This window comes from Hyla sarda, unplaced genomic scaffold (assembly GCF_029499605.1).
Source record: "Hyla sarda isolate aHylSar1 unplaced genomic scaffold, aHylSar1.hap1 scaffold_1873, whole genome shotgun sequence".
Classification (NCBI taxonomy): Eukaryota; Metazoa; Chordata; class Amphibia; order Anura; family Hylidae; genus Hyla; species Hyla sarda.
Genome location: NW_026608525.1, coordinates 48,455 through 60,434, shown reverse-complemented (window position 1 = coordinate 60,434; position 11,980 = coordinate 48,455). Strand labels below are relative to the sequence as shown.

The 11,980-nt window shown below is 52.7% G+C and overlaps 1 protein-coding gene across 1 annotated transcript; it reads left to right on the top strand.

Moving 5' to 3' along the window:
- Positions 1–2,407: 2,407 nt before the first annotated feature.
- On the top strand, positions 2,408–11,462 carry LOC130315399 (exonuclease 1-like; the record flags this gene model as incomplete). Its single annotated transcript, XM_056552758.1, is given in 2 exon segments — positions 2,408–2,476; positions 10,731–11,462. Coding segments are annotated over 2 exon segments (252 nt in total), but the record flags the coding sequence as incomplete, so codon positions are not given.
- Between the last annotated feature and the right edge of the window lie 518 nt (positions 11,463–11,980).

Here is an 11,980-nt window from a genome sequence, read left to right as displayed (position 1 = left end):
AGGCATGGTGGGGTCACTGATGTTGTAGGGGAGGGGGTGGGGGGCGGCGTTTGGTGAGGCATGGTGGGGTCACTGATGTTGTAGGGGAGGGGGTGGGGGGCGGCGTTTGGTGAGGCATGGTGGGGTCACTGATGTTGTAGGGGAGGGGGTGGGGGCGGCGTCTTGGTGAGGTATGGTGGGGTCACTGATGTGTAGGGGAGGGGGTGGGGGGCGGCGTTTGGTGAGGCATGGTGGGGTCACTGATGTTGTAGGGGAGGGGGTGGGGGCGCGTTTGGTGAGGCATGGTGGGGTCACTGAGTTGTAGGGAGGGGGTGGGGGCGGCGTTTGGTGAGGCATGGTGGGGTCACTGATGTTGTAGGGGAGGGGGTGGGGGGCGGCGTTTGGTGAGGCATGGTGGGGTCACTGATGTTGTAGGGGAGGGGGTGGGGGGCGGCGTTTGGTGAGGCATGGTGGGGTCACTGATGTTGTAGGGGAGGGGGTGGGGGGCGGCGTTTGGTGAGGCATGGTGGGGTCACTGATGTTGTAGGGGAGGGGGTGGGGGGCGGCGTTTGGTGAGGCATGGTGGGGTCACTGATGTTGTAGGGGAGGGGGTGGGGGGCGGCGTTTGGGTGAGGTATGGTGGGGTCACTGATGTTGTAGGGGAGGGGGTGGGGGGCGGCGTTTGGTGAGGTATGGTGGGGTCACTGATGTTGTAGGGGAGGGGGTGGGGGGCGGCGTTTGGTGAGGCATGGTGGGGTCACTGATGTTGTAGGGGAGGGGGTGGGGGGCGGCGTTTGGTGAGGTATGGTGGGGTCACTGATGTTGTAGGGGAGGGGGTGGGGGGCGGCGTTTGGTGAGGTATGGTGGGGTCACTGATGTTGTAGGGGAGGGGGTGGGGGCGGCGTTTGGTGAGGCTATGGTGGGGTCACTGATGTTGTAGGGGAGGGGGTGGGGGGCGGCGTTTGGTGAGGCATGGTGGGGTCACTGATGTTGTAGGGGAGGGGGTGGGGGGCGGCGTTTGGTGAGGCATGGTGGGGTCACTGATGTTGTAGGGAGGGGGTGGGGGGCGGCGTTTGGTGAGGCATGGTGGGGTCACTGATGTTGTAGGGGAGGGGGGTGGGGGGCGGCGTTTGGTGAGGCATGGTGGGGTCACTGATGTTGTAGGGGAGGGGGTGGGGGGGCGGCGTTTGGTGAGGCATGGTGGGGTCACTGATGTTGTAGGGGAGGGGGTGGGGGGCGGCGTTTGGTGAGGCATGGTGGGGTCACTGATGTTGTAGGGGGAGGGGGTGGGGGGCGGCGTTTGGTGAGGCATGGTGGGTCACTGATGTTGTAGGGGAGGGGGTGGGGGGGCGGTGTTTGGTGAGGTATGGTGGGGGTCACTGATGTTGTAGGGGAGGGGGTGGGGGGCGGCGTTTGGTGAGGAATGGTGGGGTCACTGATGTTGTAGGGGAGGGGGTGGGGGGCGGCGTTTGGTGAGGCATGGTGGGGTCACTGATGTTGTAGGGGAGGGGGTGGGGGGGCGGCTGTTTGGTGAGGTATGGTGGGGTCACTGATGTTGTAGGGGAGGGGGTGGGGGGCGGCGTTTGGTGAGGTATGGTGGGGTCACTGATGTTGTAGGGGAGGGGGTGGGGGGCGGCGTTTGGTGAGGTATGGTGGGGTCACTGATGTTGTAGGGGAGGGGGTGGGGGGCGGCGTTGGGTAGGCATGGTGGGGTCACTGATGTTGTAGGGGAGGGGGTGGGGGGCGGCGTTTGGTGAGGCATGGTGGGGTCACTGATGTTGTAGGGGAGGGGGTGGGGGGCGGCGTTTGGTGAGGCATGGTGGGGTCACTGATGTTTGTAGGGGAGGGGGTGGGGGGCGGCGTTTGGTGAGGCATGGTGGGGTCACTGATGTTGTAGGAGGAGGGGGTGGGGGGCGGCGTTTGGTGAGGTATGGTGGGGTCACTGATGTTGTAGGGGAGGGGGTGGGGGGCGGCGTTTGGTGAGGCATGGTGGGGTCACTGATGTTGTAGGGGAGGGGGTGGGGGGCGGCGTTTGGTGAGGCATGGTGGGGTCACTGATGTTGTAGGGGAGGGGGTGGGGGGCGGCGTTTGGTGAGGCATGGTGGGGTCACTGAGGTTTTGACCCTACCAAAGACTTAGCATGACCTGGAGCCATTATACCAAGCTGAATGGGCGGCGATGTCACCTGCAAGAATCTCATAGAAGACTATACAAAAGATGGCGACTCGGGGGGGGGGGGTGAAGACTTACCAGGGGGCGGTGTATTATTTGTCGCCATGTTGTGTTCTATGATATTTCTTAAGGGATCATATTTAGCTGTGGGATATATCACTCATGTTACTAATTCTGGGGGGTATGAAGACTTTTGTGCACATATATTTACGGTATATCTGCACGGTGTAAACCACCATTTGTTTTCTATATTCAGGACAAGACAGAAGAGTCTCTCCCTGAGTTCAGTATAAAGGCGTCTCCTGCGCCGCGGACCATCACCAAGGTAACGTAATTCCGACCGTCACCATTATTGGGCGCCGTGCACACGCTGCTCTTTAATGTCGCCTTTTATTTTTTTATTTTATTTTGAGAAGTTGTGGTAAAACTGATGTTTTTGCTGCAACTTCAGAATCTACATGAAAAACTGCAAAAAAAATAAAAATGTTTGACTCCGTCCGCCATGATGGTGCCGGAAAGTTCTACAGATTAGTAAATTACTTCTATTTAACCCCTTAACGACGTAGAACGTAAATGTACGTCCTGGTGCTCTGGTACTTAACGCAGCAGGACGTACATGACACCAAGGACCCGCCAGTAATGGTGGACACCAGCGATTGCGATGATGTCCACTATTAACCCCTCAGATGCCGTGATCACATTTATTTGATTGCTATAAATAGTCTCCTGTGGAGACTTAAAAAAGTATGTTAAAATAAAAAGTTAATAAAGATATTTATTGCCGCGTGTAAATGTCCGAACTATCACAATATAATGATCCTGTATGGTTTAAACTTAAAGAAAAAAAAGGCCAAAATTGCCACATCATATTCCAAAATGTTTGTTTTTATAAAGAACTAATATCGCATTTACACAAACGTGGTATCAATAAAAACTACAGATCACGGCGCAAAATATGAGCCTTCATACATCCCCATATATGGAAATATGAGTTATAGGTGGTCAAAATAGGGCGATTTTAAACCTACATATTTTGTAAAAAATAAAGCCATATAAAAACATATGTAACCATGGGGATCATTATAATCGTATTGACCCACAGAATAAGGAAACAGCATTTTTACCATAAAGTGTATAGCGTGAAAATGAAACCCTCCAAAATTTGGGTTTTCATTTAAATTTCCTCACTGAAAAAAAAAAATATTATTTCTCTATCGGCTCCATTGGGGACACAGACCATGGGTATACGCTGCTGTTTCTAGGAGGCTTGACACTATGGTAACCAAAAAGTCAGCTCCTCCCAGCAGGGTATACCTGCCCACAGGCACCTGGTGTAATCCGTTTTCGCTTAGTGTCTAAGGAGGTGGACATGGTCTGGAGTTCTCCCCAGACCAGCTTTTTTATTTTCCCTAGTTAGGGATGTGTTAGTTCTTTTTTTTTTTTTTTTATTCCTTTTTCTTTCCGTTTTCGGGTGTGGACTCAGGAACTGAGGTTCACTGTTTCCCCTTTTGCGATTGAGGGGGCAGGCATCTTGGATGTACTGTTAACCCCCTCTCACCAACAGTCAGCGCTTGGGTCTCGCCAACGGTCAGACCTCTCATGGGTCTGGGTCCCCCTACCTCCCTGCTCGCCTCGCTATTATAGCTCGGCATGCTGCAGGTGACAATGCTGACTGAAGACTGCATTCTGAAGACTTCTATAGGTAAGTTCTTCAGGCTAAGGTAAGTATTTTTCTCTTCTCCCTTAAGTGCGGACTTGCAACATCTGGAGACCCCCAGTTTTGAGACCACTAGCTCATAACCGGACAGTGTGGGGATGGAGCTGGCCATGAGGTTTTTCCCTCTCCTTCCCTGCAGGGGGACACCTTTATTATTTTATGGGGAGCAGTTTTTTCTTAGCAGACAGTGTTCTGTGAAGGCAGCCGCAGCACGGCACTTTTCTCTACGAGTGCATAACGCTCGTTTTACTTTAGTTTTTGCGACTGCTGGCGGCGCCCTCGTCCGCTCCGTTCCCCCCCGGGCACATATGCCTTCACATGTGCGCACTGGGCCGGGAGCGGGCGCCATTATTACTTCATAATGTGTTTCTTCACCTGTCGGGGTACATTAGCTCCACCCACCTGGGCCACCGGAGCTTCTACAGGGGTGCGAACTGGCCACGAATCAGCGTTGTGCGCATGCATGGGAACTGCAAGGGCCAATCAGCAGAGCCCTTGAACCTGGCACGGCCCTCTATTACTATTGGCCGGGGTCTCTCTCTCTCTGACTGATTTTAAGAGGAGTTCTCCTCACAGCAGCTGCCCTGGGGACACAGGCTTGGATGAGATTGTTCATTTTTTACTATGTCCGTGCCCAGAACTGTTCCTCCCTCTAAACAGTTAACTGGAGTATTTATTTCTCATTACACCTGTAAAAGCTGTAATTCAAAAGTGCCAGGTGCTGCTGAACCCACTTGTTCTGCCTGCTCCCCCAGACCCCCCTGCTATTTCTGCCCCGGATGCTTTCCCGGTGGGTTCGGCCGCTCCTCCAGCCTGGGTTTCTTCCCTCTCCCAGTCTATATCTGACTTGGCTCAGGTCTCCCGTTCTGTGGTGACTGCCTTGGAGAGCTCCACTTTGCACCGGCCCTCTAGAGGGACCCGCTCCCCCTCTCCCTATGCTTCACGCTTTCACAAGCTTTCAAGAGGTGTCTTCTCTGACTCATCCACTGGGTCTTCTGGTAGACACGGGCGATCCCCTCGTAGGTCTCTCCTCGCCGCTCCTTCTGGCCACAAACGTCGTTCCTCCAGAGGACATTCCAGTGGTCGCCGCTCTGGCTCTCCAGAGCCACTCACCCGGTCGGAGTCTCCCTCCTCCAGGGCTGCCTCCACTCGTTCACACTCTTCTGGAGAACTTGTGGACGGGATTTCCGATTCGGCATCTGACTCAGAGGACCGATCAGACACAGTGGACACGGTGAACTCATTGGTTTCGGCCATAAGAGACCCCTTTCACCTAGAGGACCCAGAAACTTCGGACGTAGCGCCAGAAGTTTCCTTTCATCGTGCCCGACCGCCACCCAAGGTGTTCAGCTCTCACGCTGAATTTGACGCCATTCTGGAATCGGCCTGGAGGCACCCTGACAAGAAGTTTCAGGGAACGAAGAAAGTTCAAGCGCAATATCCATTCGCCAAGGACCTCATCTCCGGCTACTACGCTGCCGCTGGCGGATGCGGCTGCCTTCAAGGATCCGGCAGACAAGAAGGTAGAGACCTTAGCAAAGTATTCCTTCGCAGCAGCGGGTTCCTCCCTGCTTCCTGCCTTCGCTTCTGCCTGGGTGTCGAAGGCCCTTTCGGTTTGGTATTCCCAACTCAGTCAGGGTATTCTTTCAGGATCCCCTCCGGAGGAACTGTCGGCTCTAGCTCTCCAATGTTCTATAGCCGGAGACTTTTTGTGTTCTGCTTCCATGCAGTCAGCCTGCTGTGCTGCCTCTGCCACTGGAAACCTGGTAGCCCTCCGTCGCTCCATATGGCTTAAGGCATGGAACGCAGATGCCGCCTCCAAGAAATCTCTCACTGAGATCCCATTTACCAGTTCCCGGCTTTTCGGCAAGCGACTTGATGAGATTTTCTCAGAGGCGACGGGTGGAAAGAGTTCTTTACTGCCCCAAAACAAGGCTAGCACTTCTTCCCGTAGGAAGTCCTCTTCTTTCCGTTCCTTTCGGACTATTGGTCACAATAAAGGGTCTGGGCAGGCGCCTTCGCGGGACAAAAAGGTTCCTACCTTCCGGGCACGCCCCTCTTGGAAGTCGGACAACCGTTACGGCCGTTTGGCGGCCAAATCGGGAAGCCGCAAACCAACTTCTGCATGAAGGGATGCCCCCACCCGCAGATTTTTTTCAGGTGAAAGGTCGTCTCTTGTTCTTTCGAGACGTCTGGACCGCGCACATTCAGGACTCCTGGTTCAGGGACGTGGTGTCCAACGGATCCCTTCCGAGGGATCGGTATTTTAGTCCCGGGCCCCTCGGTCTCCTTCACTAGCGAGGGAATTTCGGGGGGCTCTTCAGTCCCTTCTTATCCAGGGGGTCATTGTCCCGGTTCCTTCCAGGGAACGATTTTGGGGTTTCTATTCCAATCTTTTCGTGGTACCCAAGAAAGGCGGTTCTGTGCATCCAATCTTGGATCTCAAGCGTCTCAACCAACATCTTCTAATCCGTCATTTCCGTATGGAATCCCTCCGTTCGGTGTTCATCCATGGATCAAGGGGAGTTTCTTTACTCTGTGGACATCAAGGATGCCTACCTACATGTTCTAATATTTCCCGGCCATCAGCGGTACCTCCACTTTGCGGTTACGGAGGGTCATTTTCAATTTGTAGCCCTCTCCTTAGGCCTGGCCACTGCTCCATGGGTCTTTACCAAGATCCTGGCGCCCGTGATTGCCCTGTTACGGTCAAGAGGGGTCTCAGTGATCCCTTACTTCGACTACCTCCTCATCAAGGCTCCCACCAGAGCCCAGAATCTGGAGAATGTGGCTCTCACTCTCCAGGCTTTATCTCGCTTCGGGTGGATGGTCAACCAGAACAAGTCTGTCCTCTCCCCCACTCAGTCTCTGGTCTTCTTGGGGCTTCAATTCGACACGGCCGCTGCTCGGATTCGCCTTCCGCCGGACAAGTGACTGACTCTCTTGTCGGGAGTCCGCTCTCTTCGGAAGCCGGCCCCAGTCTCCATCTGTCTTTGCATGGAAGTCCTGGGTCGAATGTTGGCAGCCATGGAGGCCGTGCCCTTTGCCCAGTTTCATTACCGCCCTCTTCAACTGGCGATTCTCTCCCAGTGGGACAGGTCTCCTCTCTCTCGACCGCAAGATTGTTCTCTCTCAACGGTCTCGTCAGTCTCTTCTCTGGTGGCTCCGGTCCCACCTACTTCTTCAGGGGCAATCATTCCTTCCCCATCACTGGCAGGTTGCCACAACAATTGCCAGTTTGTCGGGCTGGGGCGGTGTTTTAAGGGACCGGACGTCTCAATGCCGCTGGTCTCCCCGAGAAGCCCTTCTTTCCATAAACCTCTTGGAACTGAGGGTGATCCATCTTTGCTTCATTGGGAGTCCCTGCTTCAGGGCCGCCCTGTCCGTGTCCATTCGGACAACACCACGGCAACACAGTGACAAAGATTCTCCTCGGGGCGGAACACACGGTTCCGGCCATTTCGGCGATTCACATTCCGGGAGTGCTGAACTGGGAAGCGGATTTTCTCAGCCAGTCCTCGGCCGACCCAGTCGAGTGGTCTCTGCATCCAGAGGTGTTCACGCACATCTGCAACCTCTGGGGCACTCCAGACATGGACCTCTTCGCACCCCAACACAACCGGAAGATTCCTCAGTTTGTGTCGAAGTCCCGGGACCCCTGGCCCTAGCAGTAGATGCCTTGGTGATTCCGTGGTCGGGCTTTGCCCTGCCCTATCTGTTCCCTCCCCTTCTTCTCCTTCCCAGGGTCCTGAGGAAGCTCAAAGCAGAGGGCGTCCCTGCCATTCTCGTGGCTCCAGATTGTCCCCGGAGGGCGTGGTACGCCGACCTGGTCAGGCTCCTGGACGACGTTGCGCCTTCCTCTTCGTCCAGACCTACTGTCACAGGGTCCCCTTTGCCACCCCAGTTTACAGTTGCTGCGTTTGACGGCGTGGCAGTTGAGACCGCGATTTTAAGGGTCCGCGGTTTCTCTTCACAGGTGATTCGCACCATGCTCAGGGCTCGCAAGCCCTCTTCTGCCCAAATTTACCACCGTACCTGACGGTCTTATTTTCGTTGGTGCGAATCTCAGGCCTTCTCTCCTGTTACTTTTTCCGTTCCCCGTCTTCTCTCCTTTTTGCAGTCTGGGTTGGAACAGGGGCTGGCTCTCAGCTCCTTTAAGGGTCAGGTTTCGGCCTTTTCCATTCTTTTTCGGCATCCTCTGGCATCTAATTCTTGTGTCCGGACCTTTCTCCAAGGGGTGGCGCATGCTGCCCCTCCTTATCGGTCCCCTTCTCCCCCTTGGGACTTAAACCTGGTTCTAGGTGCCCTGCAAGGCGCACCCTTTGAACCTCTCAGAGATATTCCTCTTCGTCTCCTTTCCTGGAAAGGGGGCGTTCCTTATAGCTATTACCTCCATTCGGAGAGTGTCTGAACTGGCCGCCCTTTCCTGCCGCTCTCCTTTTCTGTTGATTCACCAGGACAAGGTTGTTTTCCGTCCGGATCCTTCCTTTTTACCAAAGGTCGTTTCGGCTTTTCGTCTCATCCTAGGGAGCGTTTACTCCACAAACTGGATGTGGTGCGGGCGGTTAGGACCTATCTCTCTGTTACCTCTTCCTTTCGTCAGTGCGATTCCTTTTTCAGCCTTACGGAAGGTCGTTGGAAGGGACAGCCTGCTTCCAAGGCCACCATTTCTCTGTTGATCCAATCTGCTATTTCGGAAGCTTACCGCTGCAAAGGGAAGATCCCACCTTTCAGGGTTTTGGCTCATTCCACCCGTTCTGTTGGGGCATCCTGGGCCCTCCGCAACAAGGCCTCGCAGATCTGTAAAGTGGCCACCTTGTCATCTTTGCACACTTTCTCGAGGTTCTACCAGGTTCATACTTTCGCATCGGCTGATGCTATTCTGGGCCGTAACGTGCTGCAGGCGGCAGTGGTACAGCCGTCTGCCTGACTGATTCTCTGCCCACCCAAGGGACAGCTTTGGTATGTCCCATGGTCTGTGTCCCCCAATGGAGCCGATAGAGTAAAGGAGATTTTCTGTGCTTACCGTAAAATCTCTTTCTCGGAGGATCCATTGGGGGGACACAGCTCCCGCCCTTTTCTGGTCTTCCTATTCGGTTATCTGTCCGAGTGTGTGTTCAGTAATTTTTTCTTCTGGTTTTCGGACAGTTCATGTTGTTTTTTTTTTCCTTTGACCTGTCGGTCCTCTCCTATTGCTCTGGGACTAAAACTGATTAGCTCAGTGACCTTGAGGCAGGTATATCCTGCTGGGAGGAGCCGACTTTTCTGTTGCCATAGTGTCAAGCCTCCTAGAGACAGCAGCATATACCCATGGTCTATGTCCCCCAATGGATCCTTCGAGAAAGATTTTACGGTAAGCACAAAAAATCTCCCTTTTTTTTTGCCGTACATTTTATGGTAAAATAAGTGACGTCATTACAAAGTACAATTGGTGACACAATAAACAAATCCTCATATGGGTCTGTGGGTGGAAATATAAGCGAGCGAGGAGGAAAAATCGGAAATGCAAAAATAAAATTTCCTGTGTCTTTAACCCTTTCAGTACTTATCAGCTGCTGTGTGCTCCACAGGAAGTTGTGTAGTTCTTTCCAGTCTGACCCCAGTGCTCTCTGCTGACACCCCTGTCCATGTCAGGAACTGTCCGGAGCAGGAGAGGTTTGCTATGGGGATTTGCTCCTACTCTGGACAGTTCCTGAGACCGACAGAGGTGTCAGCAGAGAGCACTGGTCAGACTGGAAAGAACTACACAATTTCCTGTGGCGCATACAGCAGCTGATAAGTACTGGAAGGATTAAGATTTTTTTCATAGAAGTAATTTACAAATCTGTAGAACATTGTGGCACCAGTTGATATGAAAAAAAATGTTTCCCCCTCCGGTGTACCCCTTTAAAGGGGTACTCGGCCCCTACATACGTTATCACCTATCCAAAAGATAGGGGTTAACATGTCTGAACATGGGGGTCCAGCCATCACACCTCCTCCCATAGACATGAATGGAGGGGTGTGGCTGTTCTGTTCGCCAGTCATCCAGCACGGAGCTCCATGTACCAGATGACTGGGGTGCTGCTCAGAGATCACGGGGGTCCCCAGCAGCTGGACCCCCACCATCAGACATGTTCTTTCCCATCCTTTGGATAGGGAATAACATGTCTAGAGATGGAGTACCCCTTTACGGAATGTTATAGACAGATCACAGAGTCCAGTAGTAGATAACACAGTTAATAAGGACAGTGTACTTTGTATAGCAGATAACACAATAGAGGACAGGGCACTGTGTATAGTAGATAACACTATAGAGGACAGTGCACTGTGTATAGTAGAGAATACAATAGAGGATAGGGCACTGTGTATAGTAGAGAACACTATAGGGACAGAACATTGATCCAGGGATTTATTCTGACGCCATATTGGGGTCGGGAAGGAATTTTTCCTCAATTGGCTTCAGCCTCATGGGGGGGATTTGCCTTACTCTGGATTAACACAGCCGGGACACAGTAGGGTTACAGGTCGACCTCATGAACATGGTCACCATTAGCGAGTGTTCACATGTACAATATCATGCGCATATTTTATACTCTAAAGTTCAATGTAAAGAAATGACTGAAAACCGCATCAAATACGAGTATGATACTGTACGTGTGAATAAACCTTGTGGGGGAGGAGCCAACTGGCCTCAGTAGGAATGGCGCCATCCCTTGAGTATTGGCTCAGTTAAGATTCCCTGCAGAAGTAAAAGGAATGTTCATAAATAGCACCCCCTTCTCCATAGGCTTGGTCTGGTGTTGCAGTGATGGTTCCTGGCAGCGGCGCCCAGTCCTGTGCTTTTCTTTCTCTGTATGATGTGTCTTGTGCTGATTTCCAGGTGTCCGGGCTCCTGAAACCCAAGAGTCTGGATCCGCGTTCGGGATCAAAACTGAGGCCATTGGTGCCAGCAAAAGCAAGTGGTCTGAGCAGCCGAGGAAGAGCGGCGCGGAACAACGAGAACCAGCCGGCGCTGCAAGCCACCATCAAGGACCTGTGGAAAAACTTCAGCTTCAAGAAGTGAGGTCCCCCTGGGAATGAGCCGGACGGGAATAATAACCCCCCCCCCTCCCCCCCAGAAAGGAGGCATGAGCCCCCCCAGGAATGAGGGAATGAGCCACCCCAAACCGCCCCCCCCCCCCCCAGGAATGAGGCGGAACCCCACCCCCAGGAATGAGCTATCCCAAACTGCCCCCCCCCCCCAGGAATGAGCCATCCCAAACCGCCTGTCCCCCCTCTTCCCCCAGGATTGAGCGGACCGCCTCCACCCGGAGTGTCTCCATCCTCGCACGGTTCTCATGGTTTTTGGGTTTTATAGAACTTTTGAAGCCTCTGAATTATTTCCCTTCCAGAATAGAAGCTTTTCAGCATTTCTCATGTTGTTTGTTACATCTTCTGCTCCGTCACTGTGTGTCAGTTCAGTGGGGGTGAGAACATGGACGGAGTATAGGGCTGACAGTGTTCTGCGGGTGGTGCTGTGAGATAGATATATATATATATATATATATATATATACACACGTATAGAATAGAAATATATGTGGGTTGTATATTATGCACTTTATGTCTTTTGTATAAACTCTTGTTTAGATAATAAATTTTGACTATTTCCTGTTGCACAAAGGAGTCTGTGTATATATTAACAACTAGAGAGTGTGGATAAAGCACTCACCGCAGTCAGAGGTTTCAGCAACCGGATTGAACTTTTATTCCAGACTTGAGCCGGTAAAACAGACAGACACACGGGGAGTGTGGATGGAACAGGCGAGGGGCGTGAAAAGGGGGGGGGGCAACCGGTTTCACGCACTGAGGCGCTTGCTCTTGCCCATGCTGACATCATCATGTCAAGGTGGAGACTTTATGCGGTTGTAATTGGGCGTTACTGAAATGAGATAGGAGGACGGGAAATGATGACGGGATAGGAGGTCTGGATATGAGGACCGTATATGGGGTTGGGATATAACAACAATATATGAGGACCGTATATGGGGTTGGGATATGACAACAATATATGAGGACCGTATATGGGGTTGGGATATAACAACAATATATGAGGACCGTATATGGGGTTGGGATATGACAACAATATATG